At 35.9% G+C, this 25,614-nt stretch overlaps 1 protein-coding gene across 15 annotated transcripts in view; it reads left to right on the forward strand.

Moving 5' to 3' along the window:
- The window catches only part of MBNL3 (muscleblind like splicing regulator 3), a 122,359-nt gene extending 97,280 nt beyond the window's left edge, over window positions 1–25,079 (forward strand). For 8 of the 15 annotated variants that reach the window (XM_079122680.1, XM_079122679.1, XM_079122681.1 and 5 more), the window contains 7 exons: window positions 3,706–3,897; window positions 4,997–5,272; window positions 9,604–9,754; window positions 11,714–11,749; window positions 14,138–14,232; window positions 15,346–15,419; window positions 17,228–17,368. In XM_079122680.1, the coding sequence (XP_078978806.1) occupies window positions 3,706–3,897; window positions 4,997–5,272; window positions 9,604–9,754; window positions 11,714–11,749; window positions 14,138–14,232; window positions 15,346–15,402 (807 nt within the window). In that variant the 3' untranslated portion in view covers window positions 15,403–15,419; window positions 17,228–17,368. Of the gene's footprint in view, window positions 1–3,705; window positions 3,898–4,996; window positions 5,273–9,603; window positions 9,755–11,713; window positions 11,750–14,137; window positions 14,233–15,345; window positions 15,420–17,227 lie in introns of all 15 variants that reach the window. The other 7 variants (XM_079122684.1, XM_079122685.1, XM_079122674.1 and 4 more) reach the window with 7 other exon arrangements.
- Window positions 25,080–25,614: the final 535 nt, after the last annotated feature.

Here is a 25,614-nt window from a genome sequence, read left to right on the forward strand (position 1 = left end):
CTAGAGACACCAGGGTAAATACTTTTCATGTGGTGATCTTATTCATAAAGTCTGGTATCTCTGCTTTTCTTGTTGTTTTACAAGACCCAAAAAGATGAAAAACCTCTAGTTCTGGGAAAAAAAAACCTCACATTTTCAAGTATTTGGTAAATAAGTTAGGTTCAGATTTGAATATCTGAAACACATTTAAACATCCAGATTAGTTTAGGATTCAAAGAGAAAATTCATTTTGGGCTGGGATTGTGGCTCAGTTGGCGCCCCACATGCATGAGGCACTGGGTTTGATTCTCAGCACCACATGAAAATAAATATATAAAATAAAGGTATTGTGTCCATCTACAAATAAAAATATATTTTTAAAAATTCAATGTCTCAAGAGCCTTTTTCTTAGAATTGATGGAGTAGCTCTGTCGCAGAGCATATGCTCAGCATACACAAGGCCCTGGGTTCACTCCCCCTCACCAAAAAAAAAAAAAAAAAAAAAAAAAAAAAACTTTTTCTTAAGGATTAACCCACAGATCATTCACTTTGCTCAACTGACATCAAGGGCTATGATATAGATAGAAGCAGGATTAAGTTGCTTACTAAAGCTGAATATGTGAGTTTGCAGGCTGTTAGTCAAAGTTAAGCCCTTGAATGTTTAAATTCATGAAATGGAGTAGTTGCCCTGGGGCAGAGGTGGTGGTGAGAAAACAGAAATATCTACTGGAATATAAATAAGCAACTTGGAGTTCCTGCCTCTGCCCCAGGGCTGTGAGTGGACAAACTTGCTTCTTCTCAGTAAACAGTGTTAGAAAAAATTTATACCCAAGGAGGAAATGGTCATAAAAGCTTTGATACTGATTTTAAAATCTAAAGACAGCACATTATAGTTCATGATGAGATCTTTTAAAGATCTAAGCGTTTTCAGCAACCCCCTTACATTTTGTATATAGACATTATTTAAAGCTTTTTTCCCATATACTTGTATCATTTAACAGACTTAAGTAAATTTAAATATATTCCAGAGATAGCAGAAGTTAACCAGGAAAATTTCCCTGGTGAGTCACCCCCAAAAGGAAAGGAAAAACAACAGAAGTCCAGATCTACCATAAAAGGAAGGCATTGCTCATATGTACATTAGACTTAAATATTAATTGATCATTAATTAAATTAATTTAATTTGTTAATGATTAGTGTTTTTGAAGTCTGGGAAATTCACCCACCTCCTAATCTTTGTTTTAGTTCAATGGTTAATGGATATAATAATGGTCTTTTTCTAGTTCTGCAAAAGGCAAAAGTAAAAATCCTCCAGGAGATTGGAATAGTGACTTCAGTAAGAAACTTGCCACAGAAGTCCCAGAAAAAAACAAAAAAAAAAAGAAACAAAGAAGACTACTGTGTGCTGCAAATATAGAGTTTTTACCTTGAGATCCTTGCTGATTTTGACATGACAATGAATCATTGAATTAGTGAAGTCTGTCTTGTTGCTGAAGCATGCCTGGGTGACTGTTTCCAAAAGATTTCCTTCTCATGAAGTAAAATAATGTCATATCAGCTAATTCCTGGAGCTTCTATTTCATTTGATGAGGCTACAAACTTTTTATATCACCTGGACTTAGTTCGGCTGGATCAGCCCTAAGCTGTTTGTTCTCAAACCTCCTCTCCTCGCCACTTCACTGACTTTTCTGGCACCTGGTATTACCCCTTTCACTTTAAGCTCTTGGCCACTGTGCCTTCTTCACTCACCCTAGTGAGTCTTGTCAGTTCTTTAAGGCCAAGTTCTCTCCGTTCTTCCTAACAGTTAATTTGATAAATTCAGCCAAGATAGAGTGCTAATGGGGGAGCACTTACATGTAAGCTGGATATGGCTTATAACAGGAGTTTCTTGGCGAATCTGTGCTGGTGAAAATTACAAGTCAGTGCAGAGGTCGGGGCAGGGAGTCTAGGTTGCCCCATCCAGGGTCTAGAGCTTCCTATTCTCCCTGTATTTAGAGATGTTCCAATTAGTGTGATTTAGCAAGTCTGGGCACAGCTTGGCAATATATCAGCTTCTTGGGGTTGTTTCTTTCTTTCTTTTTTTTTTTTTTTTTTTTTTTTAGGGAAAGAAAAAGAAAGCAAGAAAGAACACGTGTGATTAGTAATACACAATGCAGGGCTGGGGATGTAGTTCAGTGTAAAAGTGCTTGCCTAGCATGTGAGGGGCCCTGGGTTCTATTCCCAGCACTGCCCCCCAAAAAAGGTGATACACAATGAGACAGCAGCAATTACACAATAACTACCTCAATGAGTCACTATTAGAAATATACTATATCTCATCAGATGTATTATTCACTTACTGTTAAAATGTACTTTTAAAACTTATCAGTGATTATATCTGTCAATCAGTCATTCACTAAGTATTAGGTATGATAGAGGAGACAAGAAATATCGAAGAAATTATAACTACATTGAAAAGTAAAGATGTTCATGTGTGAAACAAACTGGAAAATAGCACAGTAAAGTGTTAAATTATGTGGTTACAGATAATAAAGGAAATATACATACAAAACTCTTTGAATCCAGGACTTTTAGAGATAGAAAAACATGTAATAGCCTTTGCATTTCTAAGGCTTTTCTTTACAAGTTCTGCCCTATAGTTTGTGTCCATTCTGTTATCTCTTCTTGCCCAACAAGGATCCTTGTAGCATTTTTAGGACCTCCTTTTGAACTGTATCATCTGGCCCCACTTGATAAACACAGGGCTAGGCAAGTCAAGATTCATTTATGAAGTAGGACCTCTACTTAAAGAATAACAACATTTGATCTCATTTTAGGTAGACAGAAAAAGTTGGCAAAGTGCTTATTTTAAAAAGATGGTACCAGGGTTTGATGCCAGGAGTGTTTTTACTACTGAGTTATATCCACAGCCCTCATCATTATTAGCATTATTATTATTACCAGGGATTAAACAGAGGGGTGCTTAACTACTGAGCCATGTCCCCAGCCCTTTTATTTACCTTGCTTTTAGTTTGAGACAGGGTCTCACTAAGTTGCTTAGGGCCTTAAACTTGTGATCCTCCTGCCTCAGCCTCCTGAATCACTGGGATCACAGGCATACACCCAGCCAAGTATTCACTTAACTTGCCCTTATCTTCCTCAACTCTTTGCTCTCTTCCATAAATGTCAGTAGACCAAGAAAATTAGCAAGGTTAGTGCTTAGTAGTGCAGGTGGTACCTATGGTATGACAGTCAGCCTTCGAGCCAAGCAGTACTGATAGGCAAGAAGGAAAAGGGTGGGAAGAAGGGGGTTTTCAGGAGTACCCAAAGTCCACAGAGGTCAGGCCTGTGTGAGGAGACAAGGAGATTGTCTGTGTATGTGCCGTCACTGGTGATGTGTTTTTTTTTTGTTTGTTTGTTTGTTTGTTTTAAGTAAAAAAGGAAATGCTGGACAAAATATATTTGGAACAATGAGATTTAAGTTGGTTTATTCATGACTTACAATCAAGAGGTTTGTTTTATCGACTTACCAATAAATTTGTTGCTTGAAGACATTTGTTGGTTTAAAAGCAACTCCTAGATGGGCATTAGTAGGAGATTAAAAATAAACCAGTCAGAAGAAACAATGTTAAATGCTGATATGGCTTAGGAAATTCTGATATTTCTGCAAGAATGTCATCTTGTCCAATAAAAACAGGAAGAATATGTTTACTTGTAACACTTTTATCCCCTCTTTTAAATATACAGACTTCTTTTCCTGTGAATCCATCCCTTGCGGCTAATCCTGCCATGGCTTTCAATCCTTACGTACCTCATCCCGGGATGGGCCTGGTTCCTGCAGAACTTTTACCAAATACGCCTGTTCTGATTTCTGGGAATCCACCTCTCGCATTGCCAGGAGTTGCTGGTCCGAAACTGATGCGTTCAGATAAACTGGAGGTATTTGTGAAGAAATATATAAATACCTGTAAGGTGGATATTAACCTTATGTATAAAGGTAACCCCTTCAGAGCCCAATGTGCTAAATGCTTTAAATAAGTACCCCCAAATGTTTTCACTTATGGAGTATAACCTCAGAGAAATGTTAAATATTTTATTGCTATGGTTATACCTTACTATTAAGTGCATCGATTCAGTTATACAATTGGTCAAAAAATGTTTTAAATATACCCAGTCTAGATGCTATGGCACAGGAAGTCTGGATGGGAATGCTCCTGTACTCAGGCTCCAGCTTTATAGAATGGGATTACTGTATTTGTTAATGAGCCTCTACTTACTAGAACAGTAAACTGGAAAAACAAATCTAATCTAACCCTTTACGATTACAAAATGTAAAGTTATATGAATGCAGAATGCAAATGAGTCTTATAGTGTCTAAACCTTTTTCTATCTTAAGAATAATGTACTGCATAATAAATACCACATAATACCTAAAGAATCAAAAAGTAGTTTCAAACAGCTCTTGGTTTACTAAAGTCCTTCAATTTTTCCTTAATTGCTTTTTTATTAATTGAAATAAATGACTAGTTGATTTCTTAGAAAGTAGCTCCATTGACAGCCCTTTAAATGCTTCATAATGTACTGTAATGGAATCTGATTGTACATGTAACTCAATCATGGTTTACAAGTTGGTCATGGAAAACTACCAATGCATTCCTGTGTGATAAAGACTAATCTTGGACCTTAAAAAAACTAAATACACTTGAGGCTGTGTATTAACTAGAGGGTTAAAACTGGTTTTCAATAATACTTTCGTTTAGGTCAGTGTAAGGGAAACAGAAAAACTTTCCTTTGTGGAGAATGGAATTTTTTTTCAAGAAATGCATTGTCTGTGTTTCCATCACATAGTGAATATGACTTTTGATTAGCCCTCATCTTTGCAGATTCTCCCTAAATAAATGAAAAAATGTATATACTTATTCTTGCAACCACTGGCAAAGCTAATAAAAGTCAGCCACCTTCCAGTCATCATACTGATGTGTGTGTGTGTGTGTGTGTGTGTGTGTGTGTGTGTGTGTGTTGTTTTTTCTTCTTTAAGGTTTGCCGTGAATTTCAGCGTGGAAATTGTACCCGTGGGGAGAACGATTGCCGCTATGCTCACCCTACAGACGTTTCCATGATCGAAGTGAGTGATAATACTGTGACAATCTGCATGGATTACATCAAAGGTCGATGCTCCCGGGAGAAATGCAAGTACTTTCATCCTCCCGCACACTTGCAAGCCAAACTCAAGGCAGCTCATCACCAGATGAACCACTCGGCTGCCACAGCGATGGTAAGAGCAGACCAGCACTTGCAGCCTCTCCATTTTGGGGTAAATGATTTATCAAATCAATTTGTCAAATATTCCATAACCATAATGATAGATAGTCATGAGTGTATCTTAATATGAATAGTCAAGGTTATAAGCTAGATAAAAAAAAGAACCTATTTATTCTACTTTATTTACTAAGATTTTCTAAAGGTAATTATTTAAAAGCTTTACTAATGATTTTTAACCTACTGTGGCTCTTTCTCCCATTTTCAGAGAAAGGATGAACTATGATTTAAGCAGTAAATTGTTTTTGAGTGCTTTTATAGTCTAACTACCCTTAATATACTAGAAAGGCAGAAAGTTGCCTCTGCTCTGTGGACCACTTTTGAGGGCACTTCGCTACTCACATTCTTAATGCCTTTCAGAAACAGAGTACTTGAAAGATGGGATATTAAGTAGGTTCTAATTTTTTAAAGTTAAGGTTACCTTTCCTTTCTGGAGGCATGGTATAGGCAAAGGAGAAGACAAAGACAGAAGCCTGCTAAGAGTAGGGTGAGATTTCCTCAGGACTTAAGAGAGGCCTGGCTTTTGAATTGCCCCAGTAAGTCAGTTTTTGGGGAAATATACTTCTGCTTAATAACACTGAAAGGTTCCCAAAGTGTGTCACAGCTGTCAATTAAACGTACCACTTGCAGTTTATTTCTTTTGACACCTGGAACTTTCCTCATGTAATAGGGTGTAACAGCCCAAGAAGGGACAAAACTCAGAAGAAACCTCATGTTTCCTGGCTATGGAAAAGGCACCTACATAACTCTGAAACCTTAAAAATATGATATGAACCAAATCTCTTCATATGCATGTGTTGCTCAAACTCTCTTGACAAAAGATTTCGCCTTTTAGCAAAAGAGATCCATTTCTTTTCAAACATTCTATTGAGAAGGGTTTCCTCATACATAGTTGAAATTCATTTTGCTAAAACTAGAACTTCACAAAACAAGTCAGCTCCCATCCCATATGAGAACAACCTCCCATGTCTCTTCTCCAAACTAAATACCCCAAATCTCTCCAAAGTTTCCTCATTAGATTATGGTTTCAAGGATATAGCATCATATCTGGACTGGCCCTACTTTCTCAATATCCTTCTGTTTTCAGAACTGAACACATTACTTCACAGATCTGAGCACCGAAGTAGAACATACTTACTTTCTTTTTTGATCTGGGCAACATCATATGTTAATATTTAAAAAGTCTTTATCAAATGTGTTTTTTTTTTTCTTCAATGCTTCTGAATGAAGGACTTTTAAGCTAGGAAAATAGCAGGGGATGCAGAATGTAAGCCCGCACTTTTTTTTTAAGAGATAGGGTCTGGCATGTTGCACAGGCTGGCCCCTAACTCCTGGACTCAAGTGATGCTCCTGCCTTAACCTGAGTAGCTGAGACCATAAGTCCTTCAGGAATTGTTTGTTTGTTTGTTTGGGGTTTTTTTTTTTCTTGTACCAGGGATGAAAACCAGAGGCACTTTATCACTGAGCAATATCCCCAGCACTTTTTTTATATTTTATTTAGAGACAAGGTCTCACTGTGCTTTAGGACCTCACTAAATTTCTAAGACTGCTTTGAACTCCCCATCCTCCTGTCTCAGCCTCCTGAGTCATGGGGATTACAGGTGTATGCCACCACACCCAGAAGTCCTTCAGATTTTTAATTACTTATGTTAGAGTTGCATAGAGTTCAGAAACAGTGTGGGGCTATTAAAAGAGCAGAATGCAGCTGTCCCCCTAAATAAATGAACACACAGGATGAACAAAAAATGCCTTGCTTGCTCCATTATACATCTCTCCCCATGCTTGGACATGAGACCTTCATGTTTCTACCCATTTCTGATGATTTGAGTATGTTTGGTAGAATGCATACATTACATATAAGCATCAAATTTCCATCTGGAGAGCTAAATATTATATTGTATGCCCTCAACTGGTACTTGTGAATGTCAGTGTAAAATCCCTTCCTGAGCAACAGATCACACAGGATCTTAGTTGCAAAGTCAAAATAGCCCATAGGAATTTGTTTGAGGTAAGACCATATAAAAGGAGGGCTTCATGAAGATGTTTAATCTTTTTTTATTGTAAACAAATGGGATACATGTTGTTTCTTTGTTTGTATATGGAGTCAAGGCATACCATTTGTGTAATCATAAATTTACATAGGGCAATGTTGTTTGATTCATTCTGTTATTTTTTCCCTTCCTCCCCACCCCTTCCACCCCTCCCTTCCCTCTATACAGTCCTTCCTTCCTCCATTCTTACCACCCTCCTTAACCCTAACCCTAAACCTAACCCTAACAATAACCCCTCCCACCCCCATTATGTGTCATCATCCACTTATTAGCGATAACATTCGTCCTTTGGCTTTTTGAGATTGGCTTATCTCACTTAGCATGATATTCTCCAATTTCATCCATTTGCCTGCAAATGCCATAATTTTATCATTCTTTATGGCTCAGTAATATTCCATTGTATATATACACCACAGTTTCTTTATAATCTTTTTATATCTTTAAGAAGTCAGAGTAGAAATGCTTTGTAAAAGGGGAGTATATACATATACCTTTTGTATATGTATAACTCAGGTTGACTTCATTGAGAGCAACTTGCATGCATTAAAAAATGACTTGGAGGGGCTGGGGCTATATAGCTCAGTGGTAGAGCACTTGCCTAGCACATGTAAGGCACTGGGTTTGATCCTCAGCACCACATAAAATAAATTAATAAAATAAAGGTAGGAAAAAGAACTTGGAGGGTTGATAATTATTTCATCCACATTCTACCACATCTTTGGTAAGTTGGCAAATTTGTGATGACGGTATTGATGCCCTGGCCAGGATTGATAAGGGAAAGATTTAATGGCAATACAAGCACCACCCAATCAGAACAATAGACCCCAGCATTAAACCAGGGGTGCTACCTTACTAGGAGTCATGAGTCAAATGTCCACCTAAGGCCTTTCCTCAATTTGTAGTTTACTAAGCAACACAAGTTTGATTCTGATGATCATACCATGCTCCTAACTTTCTAGGGAAAGGGACACCCCATACTTAAATGAAAGGGAAATCTTTTAAATAATCTGTCCTACTCTATTGAAGTCTTCAGCTAATCCATTTTCCCTCAATGGTGATAAAAGGCATTTGAAATGATAAATTACCCTTTATAATTTATTATTTTAGTCATGACTTTTGCCACCACTTCCTCTCAGATCAGTTTGGAAATCTAATGCTACTTGGTTTATTTTCACCTCACTTTTTTAGGAAATGAAAATAAACTTACTAATAAAATGCAGACCTGTCACACTGTGTGCACCAACAGCAGAGTCCCCAAAAGAAAAAAAAAAAAGCTTTAGGCCCTTGATAACCACAGGAATAAAAAGGGCATGGCATAACCCTTTTTGGTACATACAAGGCTAGTTACTCTGCACAGGTGTCACTGTCTCATTAAGAAGTTGGAGCGTACCTAATGGTTGTTGCTGGGGCATGTTTTTAAAGTGATGTGCAATTTGTTGAGGGAAAAATGTAATGTTAAACTTCTTCGATGAATCTGGAGCAGGTCTGAGTATTATAAGCACAGTGGGATTTTGAAAGAAATGTAGACATGAAAGAAGGGTTTTAAAATGCTGATAGGTTTTAGAATTAATCCTTACAAGGATTTAACAAAGCAAATGGTGCATACTAAAATACACAGTGATCCTATATAAAGCAGAAACACATTTATTTTGCTTAACTGTATATCATACCCAGGTGAGGTAGGTGGTAGGGGAGGAATAATTCATTTTCTTTTTCCTTCCATGTGGGTTAAGAAACATACACTTCTAGGATTTGAACCTGAGGTCTTTGTATTAATTAGATTTTGTTTTATAGGGCCACAGTATCAGACTCTAATCTATCAGCATCTGTTTTATCATCTGTATACCACTTATCTCCTAGATCCGTATCAGAATTTTAACAGGCAGGATTTTCTTTCCTGCTGTACCTGTTGCTTCTGCTCATCCCATTTTTACAGATTAATAATTGAGCATTTCTGTGATGTTAATTGTAAATGTATTTGCTGTAATAGTTTTCTGTTGCATCCTGTTCAAATGAGGTCTGAATTGGGGATATTGAAAAGCTTTTCCTTTTTACCTTGTATTTTTTGTGTTTTGGCCTAACTGCTTGTTCAGTGAACTGCTTCATCTCTGCAGTGGGTTACCTTGCTATGCAGCTGCTGCTTATTGAATGGCTTGCTCAATGGATACCTTTGCAGAGATTCCCAGGCCATTCATTACATAACTACTGCTTGCTTGATTTGACTATATTTTTTACTCACTCTGGTATTTGTGTTTAATCCATCCCTCCCCCACAGGCCCTACAGCCTGGTGCACTTCAACTGATACCAAAGAGATCGGCCCTTGAAAAGCCCAACGGTGCCGCCCCGGTCTTTAATCCAAATGTTTTCCACTGCCAACAGGCTCTGGCTAACATGCAACTCCCACAGCCAGCATTCATCCCGACAGGTGAGAACATAGCTCTGGGTACCTTGAGTTTACAGATGTTGTGAATATAGATGATGCAAAGCAGTTTTCAAAGGGCTTTCATTGGGAGAACAATCCACATGCATTTTGATTGATTAGAAATAAAACAAAGCAATTATGCTTGATCTGCTAATATTTGTTGAACAACTTGTTTTTCTATGATTCTAAAAATTAGTGGTTTGGAATCAAACTAGGAGAAAGTATTAATATTTTTCTTTATAGGCTTTTTTTTTTTTTTCTGCTTCTTGTGATCCATTTGCTTGGTTTGATCTCAAATAATTCCTTGACTCTTAGGTATCACTTTCACAGACAGCAGTCTGTTATCCCCAAAAAATAAAACAAAAAATAATTCCAGCATTATACAATTGCAGTCCATAGAGTGATATACCAAAGGCAGTTATTTTAAAACTACCCTTAAATTTATAGTAAGTGCAGTATGGCACAGTATAATATATGTAAAATAGGAAGTGTTAGCTTCTAACTCCTGAACAAGTTAATATAAAAACATAGCAGTTTATTACATTTTCTGATACTTTGCAGCATATTTTATATTACCTCCTACATTCATCTATATTTAATAGTGTAACAGTTTTGAGACTAATTGAGAAGAAAATTTAAAGCCAGAATTTCATTCAAATAAATATATATGGGGAAAATAATTTTCTTCCAGTGGTTTAGTACTTTAAGAGTGAGCATATGGTGCCTTAGGAATAAATTGAAATACTAACCACTGGAAGTAAAAATAAACTTTTTTCCCCAGAATCCTAACTATCCCACTTTGGAAATGATTATTAAATGAAAATAACATCTGCTTAAAATATTTATTTAGAAAGCCTTGTTAGTTCTGAAAACATTTAGAACACACAGTATTATATACTTCGACTTGGGAAAAACATTAGTTAATTAATAAATCAATCTGTTAATTAATTTTTAAAAAATCTTTCATTACTATATTTCTTCATGACACCATTTAAGTTACACATATTATAAAAATAGTTTCTGAAAAGGAAAAATTTAATTCTTTAGCACTTTCTTACATCACTTATAAAAAGTAACCACTGATAGCTAATGGTTTTAGACTTTTCCCCAAAACCTAAAACAAAAATATGCAATGTCCACAAAGTAAAAGAAAGAACCATTGTGGATTGAGGTACCTTTATTTCTGGTGTTTTTTCCCCCTCAAGATTTTTAGTCATTTACCTACCCATTAGATCGTTCCACTTTGGTTACTTCCATTTGTCTTATAGAATGAATGCATAGCCCAGGAGTGCTAGCCCAGGTGGTTGAATGTGGAGAAATGTACATTGTTCACTCTAGGTTTTCTTAATCTGTTGATTTGTTTAGAAGTTAGACTTCTTTTCTGCTAGTTTTGGCCAATATAAAAATCGAGATTTACATGCCAAAATGTGAGAAAATTTCCCTTTCCCTTAATCAATAGCAAAATGAAAAAAACCTGTCTGGCCGAGGGCCCCTTCTTAAGGGAAAGAATCTTGTCATATGTTCATAATGAAGTCCTCAATTTCTACGAGGTGGAGGAGGCAGTACTAATAGATTAATGTTCTAAATAGGAAAATAGGTACCAGATACAGCTACTGGAGCATATTTTGAAAAGAATATGTGTAATAAATAAACTTTTATGATAAAAATTACAACATATATGCCCAGAATAAATATGTAATTTAAATGAAATGATTTCTTTAAAGACAAATTAAAGTTCATTTTTTAATCTAAGAATTCAAGAATTACTTTGATTAACTGGGTTTGTCGTCTTAACGCTAATCTATAATTATAAGCATGAAGGATTACTGGGTATGCATGAGCTGATTAATTGATATTGCGAATAAAGTATCTTTCTAGTTAAAAATTCATTTCCATCTGTAAAGCTTTAATAATGAAATCTCTCTTTTCTTTACTTTCCACGCTTTTCTGCATGGTGTACAGGGCCAATACTGTGCATGGCACCCGCTTCAAGTTTTGGTAGGTTTTGTACAAAAATTCTCAACTTTTTCTAATCTGAAAAAAATGTGTTTTTCTGCTGTTAACTATGAAAGAGATGAGTGACAGAATGATGTGATTGGTCATTTTCTGAATAATTAACATTTACTATGGTGCTTTGTGTTCCATGTCTTTGTGGAACCAAAATAGTCTTATTTTCTCAAGTCCAAGGTGGTTGCCACTGTGGCCAAATACTGACCCTGCCATTTCTCTAGTTCCATCCCCCAAATAGCAACTGACATGTTAAAAATATTTCTTTGCCTAGAGAAACTGAGCAATTTAAATACCATGGAATGGTACACTTTTTTAAAGAAAGAGAGACTGGGTAATTATTTAGGTTTACATATATTATTTTAAAAGTGTAAAATATTTCAAAGGTGTAAAGTACAATGAAATAGTTTCCCCCAAAAAAGTTATCCATATGACCTAAGCCATTCCACACTTGGATGTTGAGAAAGAATGGCATAAACAAAGCATTCTTCAGTGTTCTGTGCTGAATTCTGTAGTGTTCTAGGATGAAGTGCCATCTGCACAGAAACTAGACACAACAGAATCATTTTTAAAGTGACTCTTTGGGGGTTATGAGATTTTTAGCAACCAGTTATGGACTGGACCTTTAGTTAGCCACTAGCCACCAACACAACATGGTAGCCGTCTGTAAGCCATTTTGCACATCACTGATACTGAAGAGGATGAGAAAGCAACTGAGGAGTTTACAAGTCTTAAAATCCTCATGAGAAGCAAGAACAGATCTAGAAAAAAATAGCTCTTTTCAATGCAGGGAGGAAAGTCCCACCCTTTACAAATCTGCCATCTCATATCAACCCAATTTCTCCCATCCTTTTTGAGAGTTTGTATCAACTTGATCTCCATCCTATTGGTGGAGTGCAGTAGTTACAGATGCCAGAAGGCACTAACAGGCTTATGGAGATAAAATAAAAGGTCAAAGTGATGATCACATAGAAGCAGAACTCACAACATAGTAAGTTCTGAACCCTGGCAACAGAAGTGAGGCCTCTGTTATTGAGGAATTAGCTGTCCCCTGTAGGAATTAACGACATTTCCAGTGAGACTAACTGGAACATTCTATGCATACGATTAGAAGAACAGACTTCTCCAAGTTTGAGATATGTGTCTTTGTGTTGACATTTAGTGACCTGTTTCTTGGAGATGTTTCCCTGTCTTTTACTTTCAGAGCTCTGCTTAGGAATGCAAATTGCATGCTTTAGTGCTGCTGCTTCCTGTGTAGTTGCTGTGCTCCCAAAGGGGGAAATAAGACTGTTTTTCAATTTAGCATGTGAGACAATAAAGGGATGACTGTAGGTAACAGGCAACTAGAGTTGAGTGGGAGGAATAAGTATGAAGTTTCTGTTAATAGCCATTTGGGGTACATTTTTGGTTTCTGTGACATTACATATGTTGATTTTCCCCCTTCTGGCCATTCACGTTCTCAGTAGGCTTTCAGAAAGCCTGAGTTCGATTAATATAGACACAATAAATTATTGTATGTGTATAGCTGCCAATCACACATCAATTCCCTGATTGGCTTTCCAAAGTATACTGGAAATCAGAAAAGCAGCCAAAACTTTCAGATTGAAACTGAAACTAGAGAAGGCAAAGAAAAAACATCCTGAGACAAATTTTACAGTTGCTAGCCATTGTAACTCTAATACTTGCTGTGAAGACAAGATTTACTATGAAGGACTCCATGTATTTATTTGATAAGTAGCCAGTTTCCAAGGAACTTGCCAGAAGAGAACCTAAAACCCTGTACAAATAGTCCACTGTAGTCTTCATATCTGTTTCCCTACCATGTACCCACCAATTAAACTACATTTCTGTTTGTGTGCAGGTCAGGTAAGTATACATAAAACTGCCCCTTTACACCTGCAAATCTAACGACAGCACTCATGTCCATAAAGTCAGTGAATCCAAACATCAATCCACAATTCCCTAATCCCCTTTAAAATGTGCAACCAGTTACTTGTCTGCTTAACTAACTTCAGATAGATAGCCCTGGTAGCATCAGATTTTTTTCCCATATACATTCATTATAAACCCTTTTGAAAATTTGGCCTTTTGAGTCAACTACCATATGATACTGCTCAAAAACTAAATGTTGAGAATGGTTCCTTTTTCCTTAATGGTAACTATAATTGGCTTTCCCATTTTCTCTTTTTAAATTTCCCTCCTTCCATGCTGTGTTGCTTTGCACTGACTGTGATTGCATGTTGCACCCTGGTGTTTCCATCATGATGATGTCACTTGGCTTGTTGCTGTGATACCTACCACACCTCATTCCATCGAATGTCGTCATTACATAAATGCTCCGCCCTCCCGTGTGTTGCTTCCATGGTTTCCTACTGAAAGTGCCCATGATGCACGGTGCTACACCTACCACTGTGTCTGCAGCAACAACACCTGCCACCAGCGTTCCCTTCGCTGCAACAACTACAGGCAATCAGGTTTGGCCATTTATTTCACCTGTTCAGACCTAGAAAATGACAACATGTTGGGAAGGCACAGTGTATGCTTTTTGGATTGGTGAGAGACACTGGTCCATGTACTTACGTGTTTCTTAAGCAGTTGTCACATTTACAAATTTTACTTTTGTGCACACTCTAGGATGTTGTATATACTTTACCATTCACCCCAAGGTTAATTGGTGGAATTTTACTCATTTTTAATCAGTGAACAGATGTCATTCTTGATATTCTATATCCAATTTTTGCTACCATACCAATCCTCAAATGTATATACTGTACTGTTTCTTAAATGTTTTCTCATTGATCAAGATGAGAATTGATTTTATTTTCCTGCCATTTTTTTGGTTATTGTGCTTGAACTTCGGCTTAGTACAATCATCACTTTTACTTTCAGATACACTGGAAAGAAAGCAAGCTTTCACATTTCTTTCCAAGGCATCGATGGCCTTATCATTACCTGGTGATTACATCAGACATTCCTTCTCATACAAACATTAGATGTGCTTTTGTTGTTTCAATTTTCATTTGCTTTAGATATTTTTCAGTCAGAGTCACTGGCAAATTATAAGTATTCAAGGAGTCTTGAAATTTAAGATGGTACATTTGTATGAATACATCACAATGAATCTCCACATCATGTACATCCACAAGATTGGAATCCTAATTAAAATAAGCTATACTCCATGTTGGTGTAAATAAGTCAAAATGGACTCTACTGCCATGTACAATTAAAAAGAACTAATACAAATGAAAAAAATTTAAAGATGATACATATGATAATTATTGAATAATGCTGTTCTGCCATATCAAAGTGCTAACCATGCCCAGACTGCAAGTTCCTCTGCTGCTTAAATTAAAAGCATGAGCACCACGAAGCACACTGAGCGTTAACTTAATTGTGGAGCAAGCCACATTCTAATCTGTGCTTTGCTATTAGTGGAAATGGTCAATATGTCTAAAGTTTAAAAAATATGTCTAAGCTTTTCTGTGAAATTGATTATAATCATTGATTACCATGTCCAAGCAGTGAACAAAAGAAACAGAATTCTCTCAAGAAACTATTTTAATCTAAAATCTTTTTTACTACTATAGATACCCCAATTATCAATAGATGAACTGAATAGCAGCATGTTTGTTTCACAGATGTAGAAGTTACCAGTAGAACAGTAAGTTTCTTTAAGTATTAATATAAGTAATATTTATAGGTTATATCTTTTTATTTACACAAATGTATTTGCTATAGGCTTTGCTAAATATTTTCATTGAGATACCACTTATGACATAGAGCTTGATGTACACATTCTAAATTTTCCAAATTGAAATGAGAGGGCAAAATGTGCTTTTTAATATGGAAATGACAGCTGATAACTGCATGTTCTTTTTAGAAAATACAGCTTACAATTTCTGCAATGGATGCCTATTTTTAAAGGGGTGTTATTTGTTAGCCAAACACATAGGTCACTTTTGAACTCTGATTCCTGAACATTTTTATAGCTTCATTTTTTAACTGAAATACAACAAAATAGGGCCAGGGACATAGCCCAGTGGTAGAGTACATACCTAACGTGTAAAGCCCTGGGTTCGATTCCCAGCACCCCTCCCCAAAGTAATATTTGTCAGGATTTTACTGAGATGATTATCTTTTTTTTTTTTTTTTTTTTCTGGTTTCCCTGTGTATCTTTGAGATGATTATCTTAAAGACACTAAGTGTCATGCTTCTCAGATGACGTTGTGGAAAATAGTGCATTTACAGTCAGCTGCCTTATGTTGCTTCCCATATAAGTCACCCAGAATTGCTCCAGCTGTTTTGAATTTTGAGTGGCATGATCAAGTGATTTAATCATTACTTTCATTGAAATCATGTTATTTAAAAATTCCATTGCTCTGGGATTTTTCCCTTGCACCCTTAATCTCCTCTTTGCCTAGTCCAGAGCCCATGGTAGCACCCAATTTGACCAATCATTCACTTGCACATGTATCTTTTGAAGCCACTTAAGAGGGCTAGGTATCTTAATTCTAAGGACATTAAATAAGTGTACCAACTCTGAATTGCTTATGTTAGTCATTGAAAATATGAAGTCCTTGCAGCCACATTGTCGTTTGAAGGAGGCAGCAGTTGTGTTCCCAGCTAATCCTTCTTTGCTGCTGAGGATACACAGGCCACCAACTCTGTTTTGAACAGAGCTGATTGCCAGATGTACAGTAGATAAACAAGTCCTTTTATCATAAGGACTGTTTTTAAAAGACACTTTTGAATCCATGGAATAACAGAAGGAAACATAAATGGTAATAGTTTTCAGGGGTGTCATTTGGGATAGTGGCAACTTGGGAAAAGCACCATACATGAGACTATAGATTTTGCCAATACCTTGCTCCATTTTCAATAGCTACTGCATGTCAAGGTAAACAAAAGTCATAATTATAACTAACTTTCCAACAAAATACACATGGGAAGAGTGGTTCTTTTTGCTTGTGTCCATTAGAAAATGTAGAGGCATTTGATATCTAAGAAGTATTGAAAATTTCTCTAAAGGTCAAAAACAGTTTTGTACATTACTATATGCCACACTTAGGCTATTTCTGCATGGCTTTAAAACACTCTTGTAAAGTGTGAGGTTTATTTAATATTGGCTTATTTCAAAGTGTTTGGTATTGAACACATTTTTCTAATATGTACCTGTTGAAGATCAGTCAGTGGGTGGATAATGGGCAAAAAGTTTTGGTATTGTTTAGATAATGCCTGAAACAATAGAGTGTAACTCTGTTAATTGAGGACAGCTCTCCAAAATAGCTCTCAATGGGAACTTCCCATAGACTGTCATAGCTGTATGGCTGTTTAGTGATCATTCACAACAGCCCACTTTCACAGATGTAAAACTGAAGTTCAGAACTGAAACAAGAACTAATCTCCTAACTCAGAATGCAATATCTCTTCAATATTTCTCACTCTTTCTCTTGTTTTTCCCCATTTTAGTCGAAATTCTGAACAGCAGAGTTACGGAGTACCGGAATCTCTCCATGAGAACCTCCATATGGCCTTTCTATATGTATTCTCAAATGTCCTCTTCTACCAACACAACAATAAGCATGGTGCAGTCAATATATTAACAAAGCAAACGTACCAGCTAACAAATTTGAATAAAAAATGAAACATGAAAAATCAGCGGAGATGGTAAAACAAGATACAAATAGAAAACTAGTAACTACTATTCATCTTGTTTGAATTATTGGGTAGAATAAGACCATAAAATTTGTGATTTTCCAATAACCAGTATACTAAATTAATTTCCACAGTGTACTGTTGGTTTACTCTACATTCTTGGTGGATAAATGTTTATGTTTTTGAAGTGTTACCTTACTATTGTGTTTACAGGATAGTCTATTGGGTTGATTTAGAATGTAACAAATATGTCCAGTACCAATTTCCACATCATTGTGTTGTACTGGGTTGGATTGGAATTAGTCCTTACATACTATAGTGTTTTGCTGTTTATGTGTGGTGTTTGATAAAAATTAAAATGTTACTAGTGGGGAACAGAAGTTTATGTGCTTGAAAACATGACAGGTTCATGTTTATATGCTCTCTTTAGAATCTTTCTGTAGATTTCTAGAGGCAGACATTTAAAAGGCCTCACTTTTGAGTGTGCACAAAATTTGTTCATAAACATGCATGTATATAATTTGTACCTGTAGCTCTGACCCTGCATAATTCAGTAAGCCTACTAGATTTTTTTGTGAGAAATAATTACCCACCCAAAGTAAGGAACTTCTTAAGACATTAACTCCTAATACACTCCTCTTAAATAGCCTAAAAAAGAATAATTTTGCCTTTTAATGAAGTTCTCAGCATTTATACTAAAAATTATATAAAGCACGCATTACATTTTTTTGTGTCTCAAGAAATCCTGTCTCCTAGGTTGAGTGTCTAAAATTGAACCATTTGTCATCTTCAGCTGAGAAACTGGTACTTGGGAGCTTAAAGGTATGCTAATTGCAGGGTATAAATCAAACAGAGAGATGGGGGAGTGGAGATAGTTTTTACGAACTGGCAGAAAGTGTGTAAAACCATTGCATTGTAACCTTTTACACAAGTGCCATTTCCAAATGCAAATGGCTCGTGCTCTTTAGACTACTCTGAATAATAAGTAAGAGGCAATCTAGCAAAAGTCAGTCAGGGTGAAAGAGAATTGGTTCCAAATGAGGCCTTTCCTCCCCAAATGGACAATCTTTTCTATTGATCACAGAGGGAGCCTGAGTACAGGTTCGGAGAAATGGCAGAGATGGGGGCAGGGAGACATTTAAAATTACTCTTTGATTTATGCAAAACAACTAGGAAAGATGTCCACAATTGTCTTTAGCTAAAGTTTCACTGAATTTCCAATTCTGTTAAACATTTATTGTGAAGGAGCCAGTGCCTGTGATACATGGCAAGTTTTTCCCTGCCTAGACTTCAATATCAGAGTCCTATGCATCCTACCCAAGCTTTCTTATTGTTTGGAATCATTAGCCTTTATGTATGTTTCACAATTATAATAGAGGTGTTAGCACACTTTGGTTAGTATAGAGAGGCTATATTCCATAGAAATGAGCTGAATTCTCATTACTAATACTTATGAAATAGTTGCACACAGTAAAAATAGCAATTAATCCATTCCTGTGCTACATAGCATACCTCCTCCACTCTATGGAGTTATTAACATTATTATACAGTGGTAGAAACATATGATATTTTACACAACTTAGATTTAATATTTTCTACTAAATATATATTCTCCCATGGGAAGGTATAAAACCATAAAATATATATGTTGTTTTTCTCCTTTATGAAAATGACAATCAAAGAAAAAGTCTGATTTAGGATACCTTAAGCCAGCTGGTAGGTTTGAATTGCAGAACAATGGATATGGTGAAGACTTTTCGCAGTCTTATTTTCTAAGACCCAGAGCACGTGATTGCTCAAGGGTGCCCAGCCAACTGTAGGACTCAGAACTCCCAATTATTCCTTCTCCTCACATTTTGCTTCAGAACATTTCAGACTCCATGGGCAAAGCATGAGCAAAGCACTTTGACTCAGAATATAAGATAATTAAATTATCCCTGGTAGTTTGTATCCTATTGATCTTAACTATCAATCCAAATCCTGGTCAACAGTGATTTCTAGACAGTCTTGCTTGTATTGAGCCACTGTTATCTGTTGACAGTGTTGCCTGGAGCAAGAGATCAAGAGTTGGCCTAACTTTTCCTGGTTTACTCTTTGAACCACTTAAATTTGTTTCCTAAAATCTTAACACTGCTAGAAAAGAAAATAGAGTATGTCTTTTTGAAATGCCTTGTGTATGCAACTGAATTTTGTATAATCTGTGCCGGTGCCTCTCCAGAAGGGCAGATCTGATCACATGAATCCAGGAAGGAAGCACCTGAGCTGGTCAATGGAGATGGGAATTTTTGTGCAAAATGAACTTTTCTGTAGTTTGACATTTTGATGCAACATACTATCTCATTGAACGTTTTAAACTTGTGGCATAGATGTACATAGATAACAAACCTATTGTACAGTTGTTTTCATATTGCTTTAAGCACTGGAAGACATTAAAAAATGACTTATTTGTAGGAAGAGATTCAATAGGGGATATCCATGGTAGTTGTATTTTGCAGCCACAAGTTTCTATGTTGATGACATTTTTAAAGTTGCTATGTAAATGAATTTAAAGAAAGAAAGCTCAAAGTCCTAAAGTTTTCATCAAATTCAACAGAGTTTTGAGAGATGCAATTTTAAGATAGTACTCTTTAAGCTAGTTGTGCAATGACTTATTAAATTTATCTCTTTTCAAGAGAAAATAAGACCAATAAGTCATTAGACTTTAAATTTCCAGTTAAAAAGACAAGTCACGAAATCAGTGACTCTAAGCACAAATTTACTGGATGAATTGTATATATGAAATTCTAACCATTTGTGATTCTTAGTTAACAGTTTATAATCTTTGTGTTTTACAAGGGCCTCTATTGTTATTTATCCCAAATTATTGTTTGTCCATTTTTCTCAGCCTTTTGCAAAACTATGCAAGAGTGCTGAAACTTGGCTGAAACGGGTCATATATACAGAAAAAATAATCTAAAAATATCTTTTAAGAGGGTTTTAGTAGTTTCAATTTTTTGCAAAAAGCACTCTGTGACCATAGCATAAATATATTTTAAAGAGGGATTAAGATTAAATTAAAAAATGGATTCATAAAATTGCTATTTAAATACAGTATTTACTTTTGCAATAGGAGCATGATTCCACTACCAGCTGTTGCATTTCATTTCACTTTTCTAGATTAGTCTTTACTTTGTAGTTAATCATGAAAGCCATCTTCTCCCTACTCCATCCGTTTCTGAACATGCTAAAGCACTTTGATCTTGCCATAAGTGTTGTCCTACAGCACTGGCTGTGTTCCCTAATGGGAGCCCTCAGCTCACCTGCTCTCCAGCTTGGGAGAATGCCAGTACCTCCTCCCTGCCATCAGCAGGAACCAACCAAAATTAGTCTTTACAGTCTGAATCACTTATAAATGGCATGACCAGTAAGCATAGTGCTGATGTCTGAATAAGGAACCAGATTTACATTGCATTTAATGAAATAAGAGAGAAGGCTCATGTGCTACTTGGGATATCATTTGGTTCTTTTTCCAAAACCCTCTTTGGAGAGTGTCGACGAGGATGCTCTCAGGTAAACGCAACCACAAGTTTTCTGAGTTCTTGTAGTCTGTAGAGTAGGCTGTGGCACTCAGAATGGTTAGAAACTGGAGTCTTCATTCTTTTTCTCACTCATACATTTCACATACATTAAAATAGAACTAAATAAAATTTATGAGGGAAATTTGATTTCCCAATTTTGATTAATAGATTCAGTAAGATAGTGGCCTAGTTTTACCAGTGCCTGTTGAAGGCAATAGAAGAAATAGCATTTAAAAATATAACTTTTTTTTGAAAATGTAGTTGCTAGTCTAATCAAACTGTAAATATAACTACAAATATAGGTTCTGAGCACCAATTCGCTAATTGGTGCCATGTTTTCATTTTTTTATTGTTAGTTTTTAAGGTTCATATTTTTTACTTTTTATATCTCTAAGTAACTAATGGATTTAATGTTGAAGGACAGTTAGGGAAAGTTTAAGTTTTTACTACATATAGTCATCCAATCTAGATAGGTTCTAAACTGACATTGAAGCATGGCAAAATGTAGATCACAGTCCATAACAACTCTCTACAGTTCACAGTTTAAGAACAAATTTACCTTTATACAAAAATAATAATTGTTAACTAATTATATTTAGTTGTTGCTTTGGCAACAAAACTACAACATGGCTACCTTTAGACATTGTGTGTGTGTGTGTGTGTGTGTGTGTGAAATTTTTATTTTTAAACTATACATGGTTTGTGACAGTATAAGCATGTCAAAGATACAGTTCAAAACTCAGAAAACAGATATGGTTGATTTTTTTTTTAAATCCCTAAGTCTTATGTGAAAGCCGAATTTGTTTCCTTGTGTGACTTTTTGGTCAAAAAGTTTACAACACATGGATTTTAGAGTCAGGTTTTATAGTTTATAGAATTTGTTGTGTGGATTGGGTTATTCCTCAGTATTTTGACAGCAGAACATAAACATTGCATATATGAAATGTTACCTGACCCCTTCTTATAACTAAAATTATCCTATTCATGTAACATATCTGTTTTCTGCAATTATGTACACAATTACATGAGGATTAGAGGATGACTAAAACATATTTTGAAACCAATTCATATTTGAAAAACCATACATAAAGATACTGTGGAATGACCCCTTGACAGTGTTTAAGAGACATATGCTGCCGTTACCTGATTGTCTCAGTTAGGGTGCGGATGTGTGAGACACACCTTTTTTGCACTTATGTACATAGTCCATGAAAGCAATCCTTGGAACTTTTTTTTTAAACGTAAGAAGTCTGTGATGATAGTGGAAACATTAGTAAGAAAGAGGTATTTCTAAGGCCTTGAGAAGGAGGGGTTTTGCTTTGCTGTTGTGGATGCTTTTCTAGTTTGCTGCAGCTCACCATAAGAGAAGGCTGGTAACAGGGAAAGGTCAACTTGAACTAAGAGCACTAAACAAGAGCAGAAGTCTTTCTTTCAGCAAGACCACTAGCAAAGATTGTTTGCTTTGTGAATTAACCCCCACTGAAAACACACACACACACACACACACGCACACGCACACGCACATACACCCCAAGTGGGTTTCTACCAGAAGTTTACTTTTTTTAATGATTTAAAGCAGTTAGATATGCTGTAAGTTGCAAAATAGTTATTCTCATTGTGGTCAAATCAGATTTCATGTTTCCCAGAAAATTATTGCTATATACATCAGTTAATATGTATGTCATCTAATATGTATTTAAGTAATAGTCAGATTGCTATTGTTGACCTCTCTCTTCCTCCTTTAAGATTCAGGCCCCCAAACAAATAGGCAGTCAAGAGATGTAACTTAACAATTAAGTATGACCAGTATAGGGCAGGTCATCCCCTTCAACAAAGGAAAACATGCTTCTGGCACAACTTTGGAAATAACTTGATTTACATTATGCCTGCTCAGTGGAAGCTGTTTTCTGACCTGCCTTTACCAGATTACAGAGTACTTTGATGTGCCACTTCAGCCTCCCAATGTTTTGTTTTAACTAAGAAGAGAACCAGCCAAAATCTTACATAACATAGGAGCTGGAAGAGAATGTTTCGATCTGATCATTTCTGCCAGTTTTAGCTCCACACCAACTACAAATAGACATGGAACTTTCTTGTTCTGCCCAGGAAATGAGACCTAGAAAAGGTTGACATTAGAAAGGTTAAGGGATAGATCACTCTAGGTCCTTTGAGTCCTTCACAAATTGGAGCATGTAGCTCTTGTTCTGGAGAAGAAGCACATCCTGGGGTTAGGAGAGCTACTACGGGGGCATGGCAGCCCTGTTTTCTAGTTCTCACTGAGATAGAAAAATAGGACTGAGATGTAGCTCAGTGGTAGAGTGCTTGCCTAATGTGTGCAAGGCTCTGGATTCAATCCCCAGCACAAAAATCAAAGGGAGACAGAAAAATAAGCCAAAGTCAGAAAGCAATCCAAGCCTTACAGTTGTTAAATAGCTCAGGGCCAGATGGTTAGAAATTTTTTTTTTACTTCCTCATCTCATAAGCACTCATAGGTCAGCCATATAATCATACAACAAACAGCCTGACAATCTAGCAAACATTTCCATTGATGTAAAATGTCAGCATTCATTCATTCTGTAGTTAGGAACTCACCAACATAATTTCCCAATGTAACCTATGTCCTTGTTTTCACATTTTCTTGTGAATTTATAAGCCACAAGAATATATTTTCATAAGGTCAATAGGAGAGAGATGAGTTTTTACATGTTTTTTTTTTCTTTGCCATGCTGGGGATTGAACCCAGGGCCTCATGCATGTTAGGCAAGTGTTCTACCACTGAGCTACATCCCCAGCCTGAAATATGACATTTTAAGTCAGGAAATATCATCCATAAAATAGCAGAAAAGGCCCTAGAAGCATGGCAGAAGATATTCGATGAAATTACAACATGGTGTGCCTGCTGACAGCATCTGGGTCTCATTCTTTGGAGCTTAAATACAGTGGCTATCTATAAGTAAAACAAATTAAGGAACAAAGTATAACAAATGTATATGAGACCAAAAAATCACCTCATTAGGGTTCAGTTTGACTAATTCAGTTTCCAGCCCTTTTTTGTCCTTGCCTGTAGGGGAATTGCTCATTAATACTCAATAGCTGAATTATTCCAGAGAAAATTTATTTTTATATAGAACCCATCCTCAGTTATGGTATATCTAAAAGAAAAAAAATATCACTGTGAAATAAGTTACCACTCTGCAGATATTGTAAAAATCCTCACTAGTCATCTTCTACATAAAAAATACCTCTGTAAAAAGACCGAAAAGTAACCCGACTATGAGTAGGCATTTTTTCTCCTAAACACATAACCTGAAGATTTATCTATCTTAGAACTGCATGGTTCCAAAGCTTATGTCTATATACAAATGCTATTTGTTAGTAATGGAAACCAAATTGTTTTATTGTTGTCTTTTGTGTCTAGCAGTTGAGGGAATGATGTGAACATCATTGTCATTAGATTCTGAGGATGAACTTTCCAATATAAGTTTTCTTTTATTATTATTGTTGTCACTTTAGATATTAGAAAGTTAAAAATTAGTTCCCATGCTCCCAATTACACTCATTTAAAATTAAGAATTTTTGTTTATTATTTTTGAGATGGAGTATGTCTGCATTGCCCCAGGTTGGCCTCAAATTCCTGGGTTCAAGCAGTCCTCCCACCTCAGCCTCTTGAGTAGATGAGACTTCCGTTGTGTGCAACTATGACCAGATATAAATTAAGATTTTTTTTAAAAGGATACTCCTAAACATACTCTTTTTTAAGGGTTAATTTTATGCATTCATAAAGCAATCCAGAATATAGTCAATGGAAGCATGTATTTGGGACAGAAAAATGGCAAAAAATACCTATATTAAGAAAACTATTAACACTGTGCAACAACTATAGATTTAAATAAGGATTGGAATATTTTATAAATAAAAACCATTCCTATAATGTTTTGTCTCTAAATGCAATAGCTCATTCCCTCAACGGCAGATGCTTTGACTTTTTTTTTGCAAGTTATAGTGCTGTAGTGCTTGTTTGTGTTTAGAAGTATACATTATGCAACTCATTTTAGTATGCTACTTTTATGTCATTTTTTGTTCTTTTAATAAAGTATGTAAATTCTTTGGTTATGTCTTTTTTTATGAATCCATATTCACACATTAGGAGTTCACTTCAAAGTTATTCATGTTCAAATATATCAATTGCTAATTAGAATTAGTAATTCTAATATAAAATTTAAATTTGTGATTTGGTTCAACGTTATATTTCATACATGTAGTAGACTTATTTCCAAATACCTTCAGTATTTTGAATTATGTAGATAATACAGCTGTTGTGTTAGATGTATGAGTCCTATAAGATTGAAATGACTAACACAAGAAAGACATTTTAATAAAAGAAAAGTAAGAATTTTGAGATCACGCTCACTGGTTTCCATTGTGCCTCAGAAATCCTGAGGAATGTTTTAAGACAAGTAATTAGAAGTTTGTACGTGGAGCTGGGGAGATAGCTCAGTGGGTAGAGTGCTTGCCTTTCAAGCATAAGGCCCTGGGTTCAATCCCCAGCACTGCAAAAAAAAAAAAAGTTTGTATGTGCCAGTTATTTATTTCCATTCTGCATCTTCTGTGTAACATATGAAACCAGTGTTGTCCATTTCATCC

Source organism: Sciurus vulgaris, assembly GCF_902686455.1.
Source record: "Sciurus vulgaris genome assembly, chromosome: X".
Taxonomy (NCBI): domain Eukaryota; kingdom Metazoa; phylum Chordata; class Mammalia; order Rodentia; family Sciuridae; genus Sciurus; species Sciurus vulgaris.